Source organism: Eutrema salsugineum, unplaced genomic scaffold (assembly GCF_000478725.1).
Source record: "Eutrema salsugineum unplaced genomic scaffold, Eutsalg1_0 scaffold_17, whole genome shotgun sequence".
NCBI lineage: Eukaryota > Viridiplantae > Streptophyta > Magnoliopsida > Brassicales > Brassicaceae > Eutrema > Eutrema salsugineum.
In genome coordinates, this window is record NW_006256852.1 from 4,593,211 (window position 1) to 4,617,916 (window position 24,706).

The window sequence follows — 24,706 nt, forward strand, 5'->3', positions numbered from 1 at the left end:
GGACAGGAATGGGAATTGGGTGGAAAATGCACAAGGTATTGAACGGGTAGCTTCCCACTACTTCCAAGACTTGTTCACCTCGTCACAACCCCCTGACCCAGATAATGCACTCCGGTTTATCACCGAGAAAGTGACAGAATCTTCTAACCAGATCCTCCTCAAAGACCCCACAGAAGCAGAAATTAAAGAAGCTCTCTTCGATATCAACCCAGATAAAGCCCCGGGACCGGATGGAATGACAAGCAAGTTTTACCAAAGGTTCTGACAGGATTTCCGCCATGATATTGTGAAATTAGTTAAAGATTTCTTCACATCAGGATCTTTTGATCCTAGACTCAATCAGACCAACATATGTCTTATCCCTAAGAAAGAAAAGCCTAGAGCTATGACGGAGTTCCGTCCGATTAGCCTTTGCAACGTGAGCTATAAGATAATCTCAAAGCTCATGTGTAAACAACTTAAAAAGACATTACCTAATCTAATCTCAGAGACTTAAACGGCCTTCATGGCTAGGAGGCTGATCACTGACAATATTCTATTGGCACAAGAAAATTTTCATGCACTTCGTACTAACTCGGTGTGCAGAGAAAACTTTATGGCCATCAAGACAGATATGAGCAAAGCATACGACAGAGTGGAATGGAGCTTCATTAAAGCCCTAATGATCAAGTTGGGCTTCTCTGAGAGATGGGTCAAGCTTCTGATGTTCTGTATTTCTTCGGTATCCTACCAAGTGTTGATAAACGGGGAACCAAAAGGACATATCACTCCGTCACGAGGATTGAGACAAGGAGACCCCCTCTCTCCGTTTTTGTTTATCCTATGCACCGAGACTCTTATCTCACTCCTAAATGGAGCAGAAAGGGAAAACCAAATTTCTGGGCTAAAAATTGCCCAAGCAAGTCCACCAGTTTCCCATTTACTATTCGCGGATGATAGCTTGTTCTTCTGTCGAGCGGACATCCAACAAGGAACAGAGATTTTTAGGATCATCAACACATATGGCTCAGCCTCGGGACAACAACTTAATCTGGGCAAATCATCCATCATGTTTGGAAATCGAGTTGACCCGACATTGAAGCAAGGTATCAAGGACGCCATCGGAATCTCGGCAGAGGGTGGCATGGGCATGTACCTGGGCCTCCCAAAACAAATTTGCGGATCAAAAAAGAAAGTTTTCTCCTACGTCCATGATCGACTGAGTAACCGAGTAAATTCCTGGTCTGCAAGACTTCTTTCCAAAGGTGGAAAAGAAATTCAGATAAAATCGGTCGCCCAAGCTGTCCCTACTTACGTCATGTCATGCTTTCTATTACCCCAAGGAGTGACTGACAAGTTACGGAGTGCCATTGCTAATTTCTGGTGGAGTTCGAAACAGAATAACAGAGGGATTCACTGGATTGCTTGGGACAGGATTTGTATCCCCCAAGATATGGGAGGCCTAGGATTTCGGGATCTACAGGATTTCAATTTAGCTCTTCTAGCTAAACAGCTATGGCGTCTTATCCAGTACCCTTCATCTCTGCTGGCTAGGGTCTTACGAGGACGATACTATAGACAATCTGACCCGTTGGAAGATCGTAGAGTCTACTCCCCGTCCTATGGGTGGAGGAGTATTTTAGCTGCAAAACCATACCTAATGATGGGATTGCGGAAGACGATAGGGTTGGGTCTAAATACAAGGGTCTGGAGCGAACCATGGATCCCAAACACTAGAGCTTGGCCGGCGAGAGCCACCCCACAGATCGGCTACCAGGACCCAGGATTACTCGTTTACTCCTTTATCCGACAAGATACAAAGCAGTGGGATGTTCCCCTTCTGAGAAATTTCTTCCAACCCGAAGATGTCTCTCTCATCCTAGGGTTGAGACCTAGCCGGAACCGTACCTTGGATGGATATGCATGGAACCATTCCAAATCAGGAATCTATTCGGTTAAGACGGGCTATGACCTAATAAGAAGGAAAAAGTTACAACAGGAACCCAGAATAATAAGGGAACCGAGCATTACGGTACTGCAAAGTCAGGTTTGGAAAACCCGCTCACCCGGAAAAATGAAACACTTCATGTGGCAAGCATTATCAGGATGTGTGGCTACCTGCCAGAATTTAACATACCGGCACCTGGGATCTGACACAAGCTGCCCCCGATGTGGAGATCCCGAGGAATCTATAAATCACCTTTTATTTTTATGTCCCCCGGCACTTCAAGTCTGGGCGTTATCGGACTACCCGTCCCTTCCGGGCCTCTTCCCGAGTACCTCTATTTATCAAAATATGAGCTTTCTCTTTTGGAAAACGAAAGAGTTAGGCATGACGGATCCTCAAAAGGATGTATATCCTTGGAACCTATGGTTCATTTGGAAAGCAAGGAACGACAAAATCTTTAACGGGAAATCAATTTCCCTGGAAGATACCTTGATCCATGCAAAGGTGGAAGCAGAGAGATGGAGAATCACGAACCAACCAGAAGATAACGAGGACGCATCCGGTGAGACCTTAGCTCCTCCGTTTCCCCAGATACCTACCTCTGCGATCCAACGAGTTCCGACATGTCAGATTGATGCCTCTGGGATCGATCACAGACCTGTTAGCGGACTCGGGTGGAGCCTGGTGGACGTTAGGGGAATTGAGGTGTATGGTCAACAAGGATGCCGCAGAAGCCTCTCCGCCCTCCATGCAGAGATGGATTGCCTCTTGTGGGCTATGTCAATTTTGAGTGAACGGCACATAACATTGGTGTTTTTTCTGACCGACTGTTCCGATCTAGTGAATATGACCGAATCCCCATCTGATTGGCCGTCTTTTTCGTCCGAGTTAGAAAACCTACGCATCCTTCGTGAGAGCTTCTCTGATTTCATCATCTCCCATATCCCGAGAAGTGAAAATGTCCGGGCGGACAGTCTTGCAAAATGAGCCCGAGTAAGAGGACAAATATTCACCCACATCGATCATATCGAGTCGGTTGAGGACGGCCCCCAAAACTGCCCTCGGCCCGGCCAACAGTGATGTAATAGTTGGGTAGTCGACAAAAAAAAATTTAAAAAAAAATAATAATAATAATAATAATTTACCTTAGTATTTCATAAATTCAACATAAAAAGTACTGTAAAAAATGAAGACGATTGAACACAACAAAACGAAAGTAACTTAGTGAAATAAAGATTCAGCATGCAGTTTTCAAAATAAAATTAAGAAAGATATTTGATAACACCTGATTTTGACCACTTTTCACCATTGATTTCAAATGCTTTTTCAAATGTTTTACTTTGTTTTAGGAACTTTTATTATGATTTCCATGTATTCGTAGTTTCAAGGCTCTTTTCAGGAAACTTAGAGAATATGATGGCAAAATGGAAGCAGTCTACATTTTTAACTCAGAGTCAGATCGCCAGAAGTTCAGCCTCAAATGAAGACTTTCTCACCGTCCGATCCAACTCAAATTTGTAGAAAATCAAGAGGAGGCAATCAGCTTTCCATAGCACTTTACATCACAAAGATCATAAGATGCAATCAAAAGATACATGGAGAACATGTTGACCCAGTTCACCAGTCTCGGAAGACTCTCACCTGCAGGAAACACATGTTTTACCTGCCCTGGAAGACTCTCACCCCCAGTGGACCTTAGGACGAGCCACAAGGCCCAACATCAAAGCCCCCTTCGCTATTTCTCTTCAGAGAAACCCTAAATGAGACCTGGAAGACCTTAGGACCTATAAATACATTGTTTAGCAGCCCTAAACGGGTGTGTGCTCCTGTAATGAGATTTTGAGCCACCAAACTTTATTTTACTAGGGTTAGGTGATGGAGATGGGGATTCTTCCCCAGATTCATTGTTCTTCCTCCTTTTTATCTTATTAACTTTTCTGTTTCATTCTTTTGCATTTTTCTATGTCTTTCATCATTCACTGCATCATGTAGATTAGTCCCAGAGAGTCAAGTTGTTTGAAGATATCGACAAGCATATATATCGATTAGGATTTTTTTGTTCTTAGCCATATTCTGGATCTCATCTCTTTTAAGTTATTCGTAAAGCATGAGAGTAGATTCAAGACCTATTCTCTGAGCCTAGGATCGATCAGAGCCACGAGACTGCTGTATCAGATCATCCATACCTAGTTTCAGAAGAACATAGTCGTTATACGAGTCGAAAGCTACCTATAGAGAAGATATGAGCAGACGAATTCAATATTCAATGCATGATCTTAAGTTTAGCATGAGAGAGAATTCAAAAAGTTTGTGAAGTCCATTCCTCTCTATCTCGCATTCGACGATGTCTGGAAGCAAGGCTGCCTTCTAGTCTTCTTTAGATACAGCAAGGAGACAAAGGAGAACATCTCTACATATTTCAGAAGAGCCATGTATCTATCTTTTCCTAGATCATCACCTGATGCAGCTGTTTACAAGATCCACCTCAAAGATCCCTAAGAAGCTAGTGATTACACAAACAAGATCAGCAAAGAAGCACTTGAAGAGTTCAACCAAGTAGTTCAGATCCTGCCAGAAGGAATTTTGTTTGCCAAAGCATGTAGAGACTACATGATCGGCCACTTCTTTTGTAACAGCAAAGAATCTATCCAAGAGATGAAATACTTGTTCACACACGCCCAAGAAGGTAGACCAGTTTGAACTCTGCACAAAGTTCAAAACAAAGGTCAATTTCTTATCTCTTGTGACATTAGAGGTGAAAGATTCCTCAATATTCTTTGTGATTCTGGAGCTTGCATTAACATGATGTCCAAAGCAACTGCTTTGAGACTTGGCATTAAGCACATTTCAAGTACCAGGACAAAGATTAGCTTAGCAGATGATTCAAGTGCAACACCAAGAGGGATACCCCGAGACATTCCTCTAAGGATTGGAGATTGCATTGCACCTGTCGATTTATACATAGTGAAGACCAAAGATGACTCTTATCCAGTTATTCTTGGATGGCCTTTCTTAGCAACTGCTGGAGCCATCATGGATTGGCCCAGCATGCGAGTTTCCTTTGCCAATATCGACAAGGACATCTTCTATGAAGCTACACCACTTAAGAGAAAAAGAGGAGAGCAAATAGCCCAGGCATTTGAACCAGAAGAACTCTAGAGTGATGAAGAACCTGCAAGACAGAACAGGAGGATTTCGAAAAGGACTTGTCTTAGGACCAGATCCTGTTTGAACTAAGTCTTTTTCTTTGCAAAGTCTAGCTAAAGACTATAAACCAAAGCGCTTGATTGGCAACCCATTTTAGGTACTTATTTGTTTTTGCTTAAGCGTTATTTTTCTATTAAAAGTTTTGTTTTTCTTATTTTAGACAGGCCTTAGTATGCCATAAAAAAAAGAAGAGAAGAAAAGAAGCTGACCGCGGCCAAAAGAGGTTCGGCCGCGACCAGCAAGTGTTAGGACACCTTGGCAACCGCGTGACGTCCTCAACCGCGGCCACCTTGGCCACTTCCATCTTTCATTGGCCACCTGAAATTCATCCTTGGGTACTTTCACCACCACCACCACCGCCTTGTTCAAATCAGTTTTGGATCCCTAGCATCCAGGTTTGATCAAGCATCACCACCACAACCACATCACAATCCATCACCAACACCAGGTAAGTTTTCTTTTCCTTAATCTTTTTAATCTTTACATACTTTATTTCTCATCCTTGCCTGATTTATTTCACACTGGGGGCAGTGTGATTTAAGTCTGGGGAGGATTTCATCCCTTTCTAACCACCTTTTTGTTGGGGTCGGTTTTCACCCCAAGTAGATAAACCACCTCAGAATGGCTAAGTATGGAAGAAGGATAAGTGGGAGAGCCGTGGTCGCCAAGTGGGAGAGCCGTGGTCGCCAAGTGGGAGAGCCGTGGTCGCCAAGTAGGAGAGCCGTTCTCACCATGACAAGTGGAGAGCCGTTCTCACCAAGGCAAATGGGAGAGCCGTGCAGATAGGCCAGTAGGGAGAGCCGTGAAAGAAGACAGGTGGACCGAGCCGCATCGAAAGAAATGGGCCGAGCCCCACTTCAACACGTTTGGGCCGAGCCGTGTATCGGTGCGGTGGGCTAGATCATGTCTCCATGGCAAGTGGGCCGAGCCGTGAAGAAGGCTAGATGGGCCGAGTCGTAAAGAAGCTTGGACGGGCCGAACCAAAGCCTTGGGAGATGAAGCCCGTGGAAAACCCTAGGCGAGATGCAAAGGCGGTCAGCCGCACGAGGCGATAAGGAAATATTCCGAAAATCTCGCCCGAGATTTTTGGCTAGGCGGTTTAGAAAGTTAGTATAAATATATGATGTATGCAATTCCTTCCGCCAATTTTTAGCAACCCTAAGCAATAAGAGCAAAACACCTTCACAGCAATAAAAATATTCTTTTGATCTTACTGTTCTTGCGATTACCTTAGAAGTTTCAGATCCCTAAGTTTCTCTTCACAAATTCTTGATTGTGCAAGTTTTGGCTCGCACAATTTGGCGCCGTCTGTGGGGAATCGAATCTTTCTTACTCTAAATCGACAAGACTTTAAGATCCGAAGAACATGGCAAGCAACACCCCCGACGACAACAACAACAACAACACCGGTAACGGCGCGGAGAAGGACGCTCTGGCATCGGGCACAACGACGGCGACGACCGAAACCCAAGAGGAGATGCGATACATGATGGCTGCGTTGATGAAGAAAATTGACGACCAAGACAAAAGAAACGAGGCGATTACGGCGAGGCTCGACGCGATGGCGGCTGAGCGACAACACTCAACTTGGAGAGCCGGAATCCCTGACCCGATGGATGGAATTCGAAGACGCTTCGATTTCTCGACACCCGCAGAAGCCTCAGGGAGTGGCGCAAGAAATTCCTCGGTTCTTCGTCCCCTCGACGAACGTACTCCCGCAGCAACCCGAATCAACATGACCGAGCCGCCTCCACTACGCCGGAACTCCAGGCGACGAGCCGGTGAGGAAGAGGACGTTGCGATTGACGTAGACGCCCAGCAGAACGACGAAACCACGAATCCTCAATAAACTGGCTCGGCTCGCCGAATTAGTCGAGAAGAACTCGCCTCGGCACTAAACGGCATCCGGACTGACGAAGTCTCCGATCCGACCCACGGCGATAATCCAACCGAGGTGGAGTTAAACCTCCAATGGATCGAGCAGGCAGAACGCGAAGACGAGCCGAGACGAGAGGAGCGGGAGCGACCCCCCCAATCAAAGGGAATGACTCACGCACAAACTCTCGAGCTCAAAGAGCTGGGAGCCTCGATGGCTCGGACAGTGGCTGAAATACGAGCCATCAAATCTCAAGTGCACAACGCGACGAGCGCCGTGCCCGAAATCGACCGAATGCTTGAAGAAACTCAAAGAACCCCGTTCACTGCAAGAATCACGGAGGCCAGGATTCCCGAGCCGGAAAAGGTGAGAATCCCGTTCTACGAAGGAACAACCGACCCAAAAGCACACATCACCGCGTTTCGGATAGCAATGGGACGAGCCTTCACAAAGAACGCCGCTAAACTCACCGAGCGCAAAGTGGATGCCGGATACTGCCTGCTCTTCGTGGAACATCTCAAAGGAGCCGCGCTCGAATGGTTTTCGAGGCAGGAGCGCAATTCGATCGGCGGTTTTCAACAGCTCTCCGCTTTGTTCCTCAAACAATACTCGATGTTCATGGACAGAGGAACGTCTGATGCCGACCTGTGGACACTATCCCAAGGACCGAACGAGCCGCTTCGAGATTACATGACAAGGTTCAAGGCAGTCGTATCCAAAATAGAAGGGATAAGCGACAAGGCTGCGCTCGAGGCTCTGAAACGATCTTTGTGGTACAAGTCTGAGTTCCGACGGGAGATGGCTCTCAACACGCCGCAAACAATTCAAGACGCTTTGCACCGATCATCAGACTTCGTCGGAACGAAGAGGAGATGAAAAGCTTAGACGAGCAGTATGAAGCAACGAAAGCAGCAATCTGAAGCTCAATTTTGCCGCGCCTCACGAAGAAGGGCAACCCATCAAACAATACAACAATGTCAAGCTCGGATGAACCTAGAAGCGGAGGAGCCCATAACTACCAGGTGGGCGTCGGACGCGGAAGAGGAGAGCCGCGCAACAACACTTGGTTGAGAAAGTCCGCCAACTACGACGAGAAGGCTTTCTGCGAGTATCACCAGACCTACGGGCATCCAACGGCTCAATGCCGAACTTTAGGAGCAAAGCTCGCAGCAAAGATGGCAGCGGGAGAGCTCCAAAACGCGGTCAGCATCAAAGACCTCGTCCCTAACGAACAACAAGAGAGAGCCGAGCCGAGCGGCGCGGCGGAACCCGCGAATCCTCCCCGACGAGGCGATAACCCCAAGCGTGACAGGAGAGGCGAACCTGAAGAGCGACCCGAGCCGAGGCAGAGGATCAATATGATCATGGGTGGATCCCAATACTACCAAGATACCGTATCCTCCATCAAAGCCTATCAGCGCCGAGCCGAAGCGAAGGAGAATTGGACAGAACCAACCGACATCCCAAACACAGTGATCTCTTTCGCCGAGGAGGAAACGGCAGGAATCGATCGACCTCATAACGATCCGTTGGTGATTGAGTTAACGATCAGGGATCATGACGTACCAAGGGTGCTCATCGATACTGGAAGGTCGGTGAACGTTATCTTCAGGGAAACACTCAGAAGAATGGGAATCGACCTCTCCGAGGTCGAAGCAATCCCCAAACCTCTAACCGGATTTTCAGGAGAAACGACGATGACTATGGGAACGATCAGGCTTCCTGTGGTAGCTGGCGGAGTCACTAAGATCGTCGAATTCTGCGTCACCGATCACCCAGCAATATACAATGTGATCATGGGAACTCCGTGGATCAACGAGATGAGGGCGGTACCCTCTACCTATCATCTCTGCCTCAAATTTCCAACCCCAGCAGGTGTTAAAACGATCTGGGGAGTCAGAAGGAGTCACGAATGTGCTGCCTAGCCGAGCATAAGCTAAGGAACCCCGTCACCGACGCACGAGCAGACATCGACCGCAAAAAGATGAAGCCAGACCGAGAGCCCGCGAACGAGCTCTCGAAACTCTTATAGCAATTACAAATCGCGAGAGCCGCGAAACACGCGCCGAACCAGTATGCGACGCAGTGGACTCGGTATGTATAGATGAGGCGCGCCCGGAGCGATGCGTCGAAATAGGAACAAAACTGGAAGAGCCTCTGAGAAGCGAACTCCTTTCCCTCCTCAAGGAAAACATCAACACTTTCGCCTGGACAACAGAAGATATGCCAGGCATAAGCATCGACGTGACCTGTCACGAGATGAATGTGGATCCAACCTTTAAACCAGTGAAGCAGAAAAGAAGGAAGCTCGGCCCCGAACGAGCTAAATCAGTTAACGACGATGTCGAAAGGTTACTCAAAGTAGGATCAATCGCCGAGGCCAAATATCCGGACTGGCTCGCAAATCCCGTGAAGAAGAAGAACGACAAGTGGCGAGTATGTGTGGATTTTACTGACCTCAACAAGGCGTGCCCAAAAGACAGCTTTCCCTTGCCACACATAGACCGGCTCGTCGAAGCCACTGCAGGGAATAGATTGTTAACATTTATGGACGCGTTCTCCGGCTACAATCAGATCCTGATGCATCCTGATGATCAGGAAAAAACGGCATTCATAACTGATCGCGGGATATACTGCTACAAAGTCATGCCGTTCGGGCTCAAGAACGCAGGAGCAACGTATCAACGGCTCGTCAATAAAATGTTCGCGGCTCAGCTCGGAAAAACTATGGAAGTTTACATCGACGACATGTTAGTTAAATCACTCAAAGAGGAAGACCACGTCGCGCATCTACGGGAATGCTTCGAACAATTGAACAAGCACGACATGAAACTAAACCCGGCGAAGTGCAGGTTTGCGGTCACCTCGGGAGAATTCCTCGGCTATCTGGTAACTCACCGAGGCATAGAAGCAAACCCCAAGCAAATCAAGGCGCTAATTGAGATGCCCTCTCCAAGGACGAAGCGCGAAGTGCAAAGGCTCACAGGTAGAGTCGCCGCGCTAAACAGGTTTATTTCCCGCTCCACAGACAAGTGGCTGCCTTCTACGACACCCTCCGAGGAAACAAGAAATTTGAGTGGGACGAACGATGCGAGACGGCTTTCAAGGAATTGAAGAGTTATCTGGCGAGCCCACCAATCTTAGCAAAACCAGTCGAAGGAGAGCCGCTCTTCCTCTACATCACAGTGTCTGCTACAGCTGTAAGCGGAGTGCTTATCAGAGAAAAACGGTCCGAGAAAAAACCCATTTTTTACATCAGCAAGACACTGACCGACGCCGAGACTCGCTACCCCCAGATCGAGAAGGTCGCCCTAGCCGTCGTAGTCTCGGCTCGCAAACTGCGCCTGTACTTTCAATCACATTCGATTTTTGTGCTCGCTACGCTCGATCCTACACAGCCCTAGCCAATCCGGTCGGCTCGCCAAGTGGGCGATAGAGCTAAGCGAATACGACATCGAGTATCGGAATAGGTCGTCTGCAAAGTCACAGGTGCCCGCAGATTTCCTCATTGAACTTCCCGCCGAAGCAACGAACTTGCCGACTCTAGGTGAAGTGTGGACGCTGCACGTCGACGGCTCGTCGTCTAAACACAGCTCGGGAATAGGAATCCGCCTCACCTCTCCCACCGGAGAAATATTGGAGCAGTCTTTTCGCCTGAACTTCCACGCCTTGAACAACAAAGCGGAATACGAAGCACTGATCGCCGGCATACGACTAGCGTAGGGAATCGGAGTTCGAAAGATTAGAACCTTTTGCGACTCACAGCTCGTAGCATGCCAATTCAACGGAGAATACGAGGCGAAGGATGGACGAATGGGAGCTTACCTCAGAGTGGTCCGAGAGTTGGTACAAAAGTTTGATGAGTTCGAACTCACGCGCATTCCCTGAGGAGAAAACACCTCGGCCGACGCCTTGGCAGCACTGGCCTCGACCTCGGACCCAGACCTCCGACGAACGATCCTAGTTGAATTCATCGAACGTCCTAGCATTGAAGAGGTGGAAGGATTTCGGTTGATAAATCCTCCCGAACAAGAACCAGAGGACGACGAAGCCATTCCTATGGACGAAGACCCTCAACAGACCGAGCCAGAGTATGGCTGCGACAAAGAATGGCTCGGAGCTATCCGAGTGTATATCGTCGACGGAGAGTTGCCAATTGAAAAATGGGAAGCCCGCAAACTAAAAGCTCAGGCCGCACGATATGTCCTCGTCGATGGCGAGGTGTTTAAATGGAGATTTTCAGGGCCTCTCATGACATGCGTCGAAGGACCGGAGGCAAGAAAGATCATGCACGAGGTGCACAGCGGCGCGTGCGGGAACCACTCCAGCGGAAGGTCTCTTGCTATCAAGATAAAACGGCACGGCTATTTCTGGCCCACGATGGTCAAGGACTGCGAGAAATTTACGGCGAAGTGCGAGAAATGTCAGCGGCACGCTCCAACAATACATCAACCTACCGAGTTGCTCTCGTTAATTTCGTCACCTTATCCGTTCATGAGATGGTCTATGGACATCGTCGGACCTCTACATCGCTCGAAGCAGAAGCGTTTTCTGCTCGTCCTCACGGATTACTTCTCCAAGTGGGTCGAGGCCGACTCTTACGCAAGCATAAAGGATGTTCAAGTCGAACACTTCATCTGGAAAAATATCATCTGCCGCCACGGGGTCCCTTACGAGATAGTCACCGACAACGGATCCCAGTTCATCTCAACACGCTTCGAAGCCTTTTGCGAAAAGTGGAAAATCCACCTCAGCAAATCTACGCCAAGATACCCTCAAGGGAACAGACAAGCCGAAGCAGCCAATAAGACGATCCTCGACGGTCTGAAAAAGAGGCTCGACGCCAAGAAGGGACGGTGGGCAGACGAACTCGAAGGAGTCCTTTGGTCTCATCGGACAACTCCGCGCCGAGCCACCGGGGAAACTCCATTTGCTTTGGTCTACGGATCGGAGTGCGTAATTCCCCCCGAAGTGGATTTCCCAGGTATCCGACGAAGACTTCTACCAGGACAGGAGGGCTTGAACCACTTAATGATGCTAGATGAGCTCGACCTAATCAACGAGAAGCGCGATCAAGCCTTAATTCGAATCTAGAACTATCAACAAGCGACGGCGAGATACTACAACAAAAACGTTCGAAGTCGAAGATCAAAACAGGGAGCTCGTCCTCCGAAAGGTCTTCCAAAACACTGCCGAGAAGAACGCAGGAAAGCTCGGAGCAAATTGGGAAGGTCCTTACAAGGTCACAAAAGTGATTCGTCCAGGAATCTACGAACTCGCGACACTAGCTGACGAGGCGATTCCAAGATCGTGGAACGCAATGCATCTGAAAAAATACTATCACTAAGAATGCAGCACGACCAGCATGAACTACGGGACGGCTTGATCCCTGCAAAGGGTACGTAGGCAGCCCGTCTTCGGACGGGTTCAGCTGTCCCCCCTCCTAAAAAGGGGGGGGAGTGGGTACGTATACACATACCTCCTTTAACTCTACTATTTTGACTTGCTCACTTAGGAACGTCGCCACTTCGGCATATTCTCAGTTCGTTTTTAATTATCTACTTATTTCACTTTTACCCTTGATTTCTGGTTCGTTTATTATCGCTTCGGCTAGCTTCACATTGTAACAAACTCGGATTTTTGAATTCTTTAACTCACCACTTCGGCATGATATCATGACCTGATTACCTTGGACCTTTAACGGTCCTCAATTTCAGTTCGGCAAACTAAGCCTTCGAATGCCTCGTCTCGTTGCTGGCCACAACGGGGCAACAAGTACAAAGTTCTCTAAACGAACTTTTACCACCTTTCCTAGGACGAGGGTGCAAGTTACATCCTCTACGGATAAAAATCAAAGCGCGCTATACAAATATCATACCAAAAACGTATCAGGTCGCCACGGTTTACTATTGCACACGAGAATATAAGTCGAGACTACATCGCTTTCTCTAAAACCGAAGTAAAACTCTTAAACCCGGATAAACATACTCGTCCTCTCGAGAACACCGGTCCATAGACAGGTTCGATAACACTTCATCCTTGGCTAACAAAAGCAAAACGCCTCGTCATTTTCACACCTTGGCATCATTGAAAACAAAAACGCCTCGTCGTTTTCACGGCTCGGCACCATTCAAAACAAAAACGCCTCGTCGTTTTCACGGCTCGACACCATTCAAAACAAAAACGCCTCGTCGTTTTCACGGCTCGGCACCATTCAAAACAAAAACACCTCGTCGTTTACACGGCTCGGCAACATTCAAAGCGAAAACGCCTCGCTGTAAACACGGCTCGGCATTACCAGCAAAGATTTGCCTAAACATTATCACGTAACACTCTTTTACTATCAAAGATTTGCCTAGAACCTAAACGAGGTCCTTAAAACAATTCATCCCTTAACCCATGTTTCGGTCAATTTTGAAAATACAGTTAAGGAAGAAATCAAAATCGCTCTCAACATAACAGCCTTCGTCCTCGACAATTTTTCGTAAACATTTTTACGGATTAATGGACAAGTAAGTCCGAAAACGGCTAAGGAAAATATATTCATTAAGCGAAAATAAAGAGTCGGGTGGATAAAGCCGTCCAGGCACAGAACACATAAAAGTTCAAAAGAGAGCGGATAAAATCCTAAGTACAAAAGCAAGCAAGAAAAATTTGTGAGCCAAAACTCATGCCGCGGACTGCGTTTCACGATCGGCGAGAAGGTTCTAGGGAATCGGCGTACCCGCGTTCGAGCCATTCGGGTCCACAACACCTAAATTGGCCGCTGTTTCTTCGAGCGGCTCGTTGCCGAGGGTGGTGTCGACCTAGTCCGGCGATACGGGAGAGTAATACAGTTCGCCCCGAATCTCGGAAGCAATACGCTCGTACGCCTCGTCGTCGGCATACTCACTCTCCCAGCTTTTCAGCTTCGCCTCCTCGTCGTCAAGCGTCGGGGCGTCCGGCTTCTTCAGGTCGGCAATCATCGCAAGATTGCCCTTGATCTGTCCCAGATAGTTCTCATCATTTTTGGCCTTCTCGAGCTTGACCAAACCCTCCTCCACCTTGGCAAGGCGTTCCTGAAACTTCGCCGTCAGCTCGCGCCTCGACTCCTTCTTCGCGCGTTTGACCTTGCCTTCGAACACCGCGTCCTTGGCCTCGATACGCCTTTTAAGCAACGCCACCTCGGCGCTTTTGGCTCTCCTTGCTTCCTCCAGGCGAATCACCGAGGCGGAAACTTTGTTAATGTCTGCTCGGAGAACTATCTTCTCCTCTTCCAACCTCGACACTCGGGTCATCGCCTCGGTGAGTTTCCCCTTCGCTGCCGCAGCTTCGTTTTGCGCCTATTCCAGCTTTACCTTTGACGCCGCGGTCTCATTCCGGGCCTCATCCAAGCGACGTTCGACCTTAGACAGGTCCGCCTCATACTCGGCCATCAGGTCGAGTCTCGAACAGTAAAGAGGTCGTCGGGAATCGGGGGAAGATAGCACCGAACTGCAAAACAAAGCAAAAAAGCAAAAGTTTCAGAAAAGGAAGAGAATATCAACTGAATCTCCGAGCCGAGGAAAAGCTTCGGGTCGGCTACCAAGTGGTCCCCAAGCAGTCTTGGTTCGGTGAACGTAATCTTCGCCGACCGACGCCTCGTTCACCAAGACGTAGAAGAAGCGTTCAGTCCAAAACTGATCCTTGCTGGGAAAACCGCCAATAATCCGTCGTTTCGGCTTGTTGGAAATATAGAACCTATTTACTTTCGGAGCTTTCCTGATTTCCAGCAAGTTCAACAGGTGATTCAGCTTGATGTCAAGACCGCATTCGAAGCTTCGGACTAAAATGCCGATCATATGCCGTAATCCCCTCGGCATAATCTGCCCAATCGAGATCACGTGTTTCCCAAGGTATTCGAGGATCACTCCGGGGATCGGGAACCAGAGAAAGCAAAGCTCGAAGAATGCCTCGTACAGAGTGAAGTGATTCTCCGGAGGCTTGTCGGCTCGGTCGCTCTTCTCGGGAACGACAAACTCCACCGCCTCGAATATCCCGAAGCGATGCCTCAACGCCACGAGCGACTCAAGGGAAGAAAGCGTAGAGCCAGGCGGATCAGGCTTTTGTCTTTTAACTCGTGGTCCTCGCCCAGATGTGGAAGCGCCTCGGGATGCCATGAGACGTTCCAACTCGTACTTCGCCTCGAGTAGGTCAAAGGGAAATGCTTCCTCCTCGGCTTTTACTATGGCGCGATTAGCACCTTCATCAGAAACCGGGTCCTGGGGACGGCTCGTCGAAGCCAACGGCTCGTCATCTGCAGAACCCTTGTTTGATGGATTCGCGTCATTCGACGCCTCGTCAGATGAACGATTGGAAGGGTTCGGCGAAACAGACGCCTCGGAGGATTCTGTTGAACTTCTCGCCTCGGCATCTACGCGGCTCGGCTCGTAATGAAAAAGCGAGTCCAACGAATCGTCGGAGCGGCTCGACATGATTTACAAGTTATACAGGAATTACAGAAGGACTCGACGAACCTCCGCCGTAAAATGATCTAGGACGGCGGAGACCTCAGAAACCCTAGCCGGAAAATAAATAAACTAGAGAGAGAAAGAAGAGAGAAGGGAGAGCTGCCTTTAGTGAAAACGAGTGAGTCTGGAAATAATGAGAAAGAGTGAAGGAGCTCACCTATTTATAGAAAAAACGAAGCGCGTGAATTTCGCGTAAACCTCGGGAAGCCGTCCAACAGCGCGTGGGATCCGCGGTGAACTGGCTATACCGGACTGCGTCGTTGGCATGCGCCGAAAGGTCAGGAATTTCCTCTCGGAAGACCAATAGTCAGGGTACCCAGGTTAACGAAACGACTCGGTATTGACTCTTTCTCTCTTGAATCGCCTCGGCGTTAACGAAACGGCTCGGTATTGAATCTGTTCTCTTGAAACGCCTCGTCGTTAACGAAACAGCTCGGCGTTGAATCTGTTTCCTGAAACGCCTCGTCGTTAACGAAACGGCTCGGCATTGACATTCTTTCTTGAGACGTCTTGCCGCTAACAAAACAGCTCGGCACGAGCTTTCTCTCGAAACGCCTCGCCATTTGTTCGGCTCGGCATAATCTCCTCAAATCACCTCGTCATGGGCTATCACTATTAAAAAAAAAAAAACAAAAACAAATCGCCTCGTCCTTAATCTTGCCTCGGCATCTTCGGTACCATCTCGAACACCTCGGCATCCTCGGCACTCCTTGGGAATGCCTCGGCGTCTTCATTCCCAAAACGCCTCGGCGCCTTCATTCCCAAAACGCCTCGGCGCCTTCATTCCCAGAACGCCTCGGCGCCTTCATTCCCAAAACGCCTCGGCGCCTTCATTCCCAGAACGCCTCGGCGTCTCCATTCCCAAAATGCCTCGGCGTCTAACTCAGTGGTTTATCCTACGGTCGGAAATAATGGACCTCGTCACCCTCGCCTCCGAAACTGACGAGCTGGGGGGCTAACTGTTGGGGTCGGTTTTCACCCCAAGTAGATAAACCACCTCAGAATGGCTAAGTATGGAAGAAGGATAAGTGGGAGAGCCGTGGTCGCCAAGTGGGAGAGCCGTGGTCGCCAAGTGGGAGAGCCGTGGTCGCCAAGTAGGAGAGCCGTTCTCACCATGACAAGTGGAGAGCCGTTCTCACCAAGGCAAATGGGAGAGCCGTGCAGATAGGCCAGTAGGGAGAGCCGTGAAAGAAGACAGGTGGACCGAGCCGCATCGAAAGAAATGGGCCGAGCCCCACTTCAACACGTTTGGGCCGAGCCGTGTATCGGTGCGGTGGGCTAGATCATGTCTCCATGGCAAGTGGGCCGAGCCGTGAAGAAGGCTAGATGGGCCGAGCCGTAAAGAAGCTTGGACGGGCCGAACCAAAGCCTTGGGAGATGAAGCCCGTGGAAAACCCTAGGCGAGATGCAAAGGCGGTCAGCCGCACGAGGCGATAAAGAAATATTCCGAAAATCTTGCCCGAGATTTTCGGCTAGGCGGTTTAGAAAGTTAGTATAAATATATGATGTATGCAATTCCTTCTGCCAATTTTTGGCAACCCTAAGCAATAAGAGCAAAACACCTTCACAGCAATAAAAATCTTCTTTTGATCTTACTGTTCTTGCGATTACCTTAGAAGTTTCAGATCCCTAAGTTTCTCTTCACAAATTCTTGATTGTGCAAGTTTTGGCTCGCACACTTTTCTTGCATGAGCCATTGCATTCTGCATTTTCTTAAAAAATTTACAAATTTTTCGATTTTCTTAAACCTTTTCAAAGTCTTTTGAGTTTCAAAAAGTGTTTCAAAGGTCAAAAACGTTTTGGGGGAATAATGACAAAATCGATGATGATAACCAACATGTTTGCTTCTACAACCAATCACTCATTAAAAGCTCTTTTAAGGTTTAGTACTAGACTAGGCGGTAGCTAGAGTACTTACACTACTAAATCCCACCAGAGGACTTCTATTCATGAAGATCTTTTGTACCAGGATATACTAGCTCATTTTACTTGGACTTAATCTTGACATCTAATTTTTTCATCATTGGTTTTAAGATGGCATCATGATATACATCTAGGACATCTTTTCCTTATTGATACCACTATTTGTTGTCCTAGATGGCCAGTTCATCTTTAGCTGGTACCACACCCTTAACCCAAACCTTCATGTTCAAACTTCATGCATTCTCTCTTAGGTTTATATTGACAGATATGTGCAAAAACGCCAGAGAGGGAGGAACAACATAGTTTTCAGTCACTGAAGAGAAAGACTGAAAGAGACCAGAAGGGAGTGTGCCAGAAATCTTATGATGCCTCAGAAAAAATCATTTTTAAAGGTAATTTTCGTGCTCCCTAAGACTCCAAGTCAAAAGGCAGTTTCCTCTTTCTAAAAAAAAAAACGAAAAAAAGAGAAAAAGAAAAAATGAAAGGAAACTAAAAGCCTAAAAAGTCTTAGAAGCCGAAATCACTTGAGCCAAGACAATAGGTATTTACTTAAGGAGTTATGGATTCACAACCTAGACAAAAATCCAAGTCTGGGAGAAATATAAGGAGAACCTGAATAAAGGAGATCAGAAATCTTGAAGCAAGAAGAATGTGAATGAAACTGTGGGGGCATTTACAGTTCCATCCTCTCTTGCTGTTTTGCATAATGTCTTGTCTCTCCAGAAAAATGTAACCCTAAACACATCAGCCTTACCATTAAAAAGCCTTACCATTAAAAAGCCTTTTTGATACCTAACCTTGAATGCCTTGTTTAATATATTTTGATGAGAACCACTGAAACCTTTAATGGATGTTAAGAGCTAGTTGACTGGAAGTTAGTTCTAAGTGTGTGGATTTTCGCATGGCAGATTAACGGACTAGTTATGTTTGTATTTTGGTAAGAATTTTCTAGACTTGATCTGATTGATGGATTGTCTATAATTAAGGTCTAGAAGTATGGTTTCTGATATTTTTCAGTTCCCTCTCATTTTTGTTGAATGATATTTTTCCAGATTAGATCTTGTTTTGTTTGAGGACAAACAAAGTCTTAAGTCTGGGAGAGTTGATAACACCTGATTTTGACCACTTTTCACCATTGATTTCAAATGCTTTTTCAAAGGTTTTACTTTGTTTTAGGAACTTTTATTATGATTTCCATTTATTTGTAGTTTTAAGGCTCTTTTCAAGAAATATAGGGAATATAATGGCACAATGGAAGAAATCCACATTTTTAGCTCAGAGTCAGACCGTCAAAAGTTCAGCCTCAAATGAAAACTTTCTCACCGTCCGATCCAGCTCAAATTTGGAGACAATTAAGAGGAGACAATCAGATTTTCATAGCACTTTACATCATAAAGATCCAACGGTGCAATCAAAAGATACATGGAGAACAAGTTGACCCAGTTCACTGGTCCCGGGAGACTCTCACTTGCGGGAAACACATGTTTTACCTGCCCTAGAAGACTCTCACCCCCGGTGGACCTTAGGACGAGCCACAAGGCCCAACATCAAAGCCCACTTCGCCATTTCTCTTCAGAGAAACCCTAAATGAGACTTGGAAGACCTTAGGACCTATAAATACATTGTTTAGCAGCCCTAAACATGTGTGTGCTCCTGTAATGAGATTTTGAGCCACCAAACTTTGTTTTACTAGGGTTAGGCGATGGAGATGGGGATTCTTCCCCAGATCCATTGTTCTTCCTCCTTTTTATCTTATTAATTTTTCTGTTTCATTCTTTTGCATTCTTCTATGTCTTTCATCATTCATTGCATCATGTAGATTAGTCCCAGAGAGTCAAGTTGTTTGAAGATATTGACAAGCATATATATCGATTAGGATTTCTATTGTTTTTAGCCATATTTTGGATCTCATCTCTTCTAAGTTATTCGTAAAACATGAGAGTAGATTTATGACATATTCTCTAAGCCTAGGATTGATCTGAGCCACGAGATGCTGTATCAGATCATCCATACCTAGCTTCAGAAGAACATAGTCGCTATAGGAGTCGAAAGCTACCTATAGAGAAGATGTGAGCAGACAAATTCAATGTTCAATGCATAATCTTAAGTTTAGCATGAGAGCGAGAGTTAATTGCTAGATATAAGAGATTAGTTGATTAAGGTGACGACAGTTGGTTAATCATACATGTGTCTATTCTAGTTCAATGCAGATTCCCAGAAACAGATGAAGATAAATCACCCAGAAGCTAATTGGAAATGCCACCATACATTGATTAGAGTAAACCGGAGAAGTCTAAATCGCCACCTATGAGTTTAAGAGTCTTTAGTTTGAGTCGATATGCTTTAGATGTTCTTTTAACAATTCATCTTGCATTGCATTTCTTGTGAATACTAGATTAGGTTTAGTTTAGGATCTTAACCAAAAACCTCAAATCTTTTATTGGTTTATGACTTTGCTTACTTCCCAGTTTGTTGTTTCCTGCAGATTAGACATCCTTCTTGTGGATCGACACCATAAGTCCTACAACGTACATCTGTGAACTTGCAGACACTAGGATTTTATAAATTTAAAACTTTTGGAAGACCAACGGGCTTGTTAAAAAATAACCCTAAGCCCGCAAGCCCATCAATATTTAAATCTAATTGAGCGGGAATAAGCCCTTTGCATAGCAAGCTTTTCTGAAGCTGTCGTACACAACACCATTAAATGTTCGGATATCTTCATAACTGCAAGGACCTCTAATGATATTCAATTGACAACCCAAATAAAAAATCTCTCCATCATAAATTGAATACTGTTGAAGAATAGTTGGATTTTCTGAATCCTTCACCCGTGGCCTCCACTCAGGCAATGTGGCATTCCAGACAAATTGATGAGATAATTCAGGAATCTGGCAGTTGCGTATATCTTGTTACACTCCATCCAAGCAATAAAGTTTGTATTTTTCATAAGTTTGTCGACCTTGTTTTGCTTGGAAGAATTTGTTCTTGGTAGATAAAATTGAATAATTTCTGAAAACAATCATAAAAAACTTGTTAAAAGAGTTAAAAAAAAATATTGTATTATAATAAATTATAAAGGGTAATTCTCTATAACTCTATCAAAAGGATTCTTAATAGATAAAATTTGGACGCAGAAGGCTTACCTATCTTGTTTATAGCAGTAGAAATGGGGAATATGGAGAACTTTTATTCAATGTAACAAATAAAGTTGCAGGTCACAAAAGTATGATGTGAATATATAGATGGATTAAATAGGGCATACATAAATATATAAATACGTTAAAGATTGCAATATGCATCTGGTTTTAGAAAGTAATAACAATATATAAATATCCTTTATATTATATTTATAAAAATCCAGAATATATAGTTAGATAATTCAATTTATACATAATAGATTCATAAGAATATTAGTTCAAAATTATAAGAGCACAATATTATGTTACCATATATTGCAGTTTAAATACAACTGTAAAGATGAAAATCCAAACTTTTCAATATTTTTGTATCAGCTCAGTTGTGTGAATCGGACGCAGAAGACTTGTGTAAATATTATGTCCATATATCAAAAGCGAAAATTAAAAAGTCAAACTGGTTGGTTGAAACAGTATTTCCAAGAAAACATAGAAATTTGGTGACATTGCATAATTTTTAACTGCCCTATCCAATATAAAATAAGAGTTGCTTCGATTATAAACATATTTCTAAAATTTCCCTGCAATCTTAAACGCCTGATAAGAGATTAAACCAAAATGGAGAATCACCAAGAAAAAAGTTATGAAAACGGATTACTGAGAATTAATCCACCACCATTGAACATGAGATTTGGTGTGGAAGAACCACCATCACCTCCTCCAATTTCTGAATCAGAGATGGAGAAAACTATTATGTGGGAAGAGATGAATCACTTTCTGAGTAAATCAACTGCGAAGGCCATCGAGGTTCCTTCTGAGGTAATTTACTCATACATTATTAGTTTTATTGAAGATTTCTGTCTTATTGGATGTTTATATCAATATGTAATCTCTGCATGGAGAAATATCGACTGATGATTCAAAGGAACGTTGCAAGAAAGGAAAACACGATCTCTATCTAGATCTGGAGATAGATTTGAAATGTATAGAATGCGGCTTCGTTAAGACAGAGATCCGCTACCTAGATACATCGGAGTGGGAAGCTGTTAATATTTCATTAAGACATTGATTTGTTTAACTAATATGTTTGAAGTTAACCACATTTTATATTTTTGAATCTTATAGGCACATAAGAATAAACGTGGAAGGAGAAACTTTGGAGTCTAGCTAAAATTATCTCTGTTTAAGAGAATTATCTAAGTATGTTTACTACAATAAGTTGTTTTATCTTGATTCTAATAAAAATGGTTTATTTTAAAATAATGCAATATATGTGTATTGATTGGAAAGATTAAAAGTTCATATGCTACATTGATTATAATCTACAAACATTAAAACATCGATAAATTATATAATATTTTACACTCAACTCTAAATGTTATGAGAACAGCTTAACGTCAGTTGTCAAAACTGAAAAGAAAACGTCAGACGGAATTAATTTCTATTTACTTTTACACGTAAAGTTGTTAATAGATCAATAATGAGTATTGAGTGAAATTGTCTATAAGAAGCGTTATAGTTGCATCGTTAGGCATAATTATAAATAAGGAAATTCATAAAGGTTTGCAATAAATGTAAATGTCGAAGTCTACTTACATATATAGTTATGGTACTAAAATTGGCATAATATAAAAAATGGCCGTTACTATTTTGTAGTAGTATATTTTGGCAATGTCTTATTATTATGGAAATGTGCAATATTCGATGGAAGAAAATGTCTGTAAAGGAAGTAACCTTTTTAAAATCAAATGGATTCTATATATAGATGGTATATGTTATATCCAAAACTATACATATATACATGTAAAATATATAAACAATTTTTACAATGATTTTAAAGGACATCAGTAAATTGGCAATTATACATTACCATAATATAAATACTAAATATTTCATTACAAATATACGAAAGTAGGTTCAAATCTATCACAGTTTTATGGGAATATATTATATAATAGGAATGTTTAACAGTTACGGGAAAATATAAGTACATAAGAGGGATTAAACTTATGGCCAGCTCGGATCTCCATAGATATCGGTAAAAGGAAGTCTGACATAAAATACAAGTTAACAATTGTAAAAAAGATAAAAATATACCATAAAACATATTATATATATATATATTAATACCAATTAGAAAAATTACCAGTCAAAAAATTCAGAAACCTCTTGGATGTGAAGATTGAAAAGTATTTCAGATTGGTCTCCAGCATTCTTTATGCGATATCTTCCTGTATGATTTTAAATATAAAAGGCACACATGTTAGAAGCCAAATTATCATATTAACAAATTGCAAATGAATGTTTCCACTCGATTATAAAATTTAATTACTAACCTTCAGAATCATAGGTTAGACGAAACATATGCAAAGTCAGGACTATTTTATAAGTACCTATATCTTCCCACTTCTTCCAAAAATCCAGAGCAGTCTTCCCAATGAATTCGATGTCCATATCAACATAACTAAACCAAACAATTATATTACAACAACATTAACAAAAATACATGTGTACAACATAAAACAAATTATTGGCCTTTACATATATAGATGATAATATAAAACATCTTACTTCATGTCCAATTTGTGAGAAGGTCCAAAAATCATCTCGTAGGAGTCATCAATGTCAGTACTTAGTTCATCATCAACATAGATGATTACGCTGATCAAGTCTACCAAAAAAAAAGTTCATTACAAAATATTTATAATAATTTTTTAATTGAATAAAGGTGAGAAGCCAAACCGATAGAGTACTCAGTAGGGAAATTCCCTCGGATAATGGCATCAAATGGCATAAAATTCATCATATGCTTAGGATTGACTTGAAAGGTCTTATCTACAACAGTATCGGCATTTATGTTGATGAAGTGGTAGTTGATGGTATTTCTGAAAAATCTGAATACAGTGACAACGTTGAAGAATTTGACATAATTCCATTCTCCTTCTTTAAACTTTGGACCGAGCGAAAATCTATTGATGCCTCTATTTTGTAGCCCTAAATTCGCGAACCAAGTAATCATTTCAGAGATTCGTGTTTTTAAATGTTCATAACATGCAACAGAAAAAAAAAATCTTCAAAAAGATGAACTTACATTTTCGTCATGAGGATAAGACGCAATTCCTGGTGTTGATTACGGTAGTTGAAGTGTGCCCACACTCATAGAACTTTTATAAGAATTCTGGAGTCAGATTTTGTGGGAGAAAGATACTCAATTGTACAATAGCAAGGCATGTTTGAGGAAAGTGGTTGTTTTCTGGAAACTTTAGTTTTTTTTTTGTTAAGATGGCGAAGCGTTTTTTTCGCGAATGAATGATTTATATGTATAGAAAAGCAAGTATAGGGTTTGAAAGGTTGTGTCGTTTTGTAAAATTAAAATAAATTGCAACCTTTGACATTTATTGCACCAAGTGGCTTATGCACAAACAAAATTGGTTAAATTCAATTCATATGTATATTTGACTTTTATATTGATTAACTATATATAGAAAAATATGTGAAAATGGTAGAAAAATGTCGAATCTGGTATTGAATACTTCTCTTTAATTACGTCAATTACTTCTTTTCATTAATTACAAATAATTAATGAGAGTATAATACCGGAATTTATGTACTCTATTTTTAATACAGACACATATCACGGACCATCCAAAATTTTAATCTCATTTTTACTTTTTTGTTGAAAAAAATAGAGTATGATTCATAAATATATATATATATATATATATAAATATATTGTCATGGAATAAGTTATCTCAATCAGAATAATATAAAAGTTAAGATTTCCAAGTTTAACATTATAAAAATAAGAAATAGGAAACCATAATCTTTTTTACGGAGACTGCTCTTCATATTCATCGTAGACCGGAGTAAAATCAATTGAAGTTGCAAGCCTGAAATAATATTAGGATTTTTTATCATTATACATATATATATATATATTCATAAATATTAATATATATGATACAATATCAAAGCTGGAATAAACATACCTCAACTTTGCTCTTTCCACTTCTAGAGTAGAATGATCCTCGAGAATATCATATATGAATCTTTCCGATTCAACTATCCATTCATCTAATTACATAGACATACTCAGTAAAAATATATGTAAAACTTGTAATTAATTGACAATATCAAATAGTGAGGT

At 43.4% G+C, this 24,706-nt stretch overlaps 2 protein-coding genes across 2 annotated transcripts; both read left to right on the forward strand.

The window, feature by feature from the left end:
* Positions 1-505: 505 nt before the first annotated feature.
* On the forward strand, positions 506-2,914 carry LOC112087542. Its single transcript, XM_024157450.1, has one exon. It carries the CDS (start codon positions 506-508, stop codon positions 2,912-2,914), a length of 2,409 nt encoding a protein of 802 aa, XP_024013218.1.
* Positions 2,915-7,984: 5,070 nt separating this feature from the next.
* LOC112087543 lies at positions 7,985-8,935 on the forward strand. Its single transcript, XM_024157451.1, has one exon. The coding sequence runs from the start codon at positions 7,985-7,987 to the stop codon at positions 8,933-8,935; it is 951 nt and encodes a 316-aa protein (XP_024013219.1).
* Positions 8,936-24,706: the final 15,771 nt, after the last annotated feature.

Coding starts and splice junctions, on each gene's coding strand:
- LOC112087543 (XM_024157451.1), top strand. CDS start 7,985: ATGTCAAGCTCGGATGAACCTAGAAGCGGAGGAGCCCATAACTACCAG.
- LOC112087542 (XM_024157450.1), top strand. CDS start 506: ATGGCTAGGAGGCTGATCACTGACAATATTCTATTGGCACAAGAAAAT.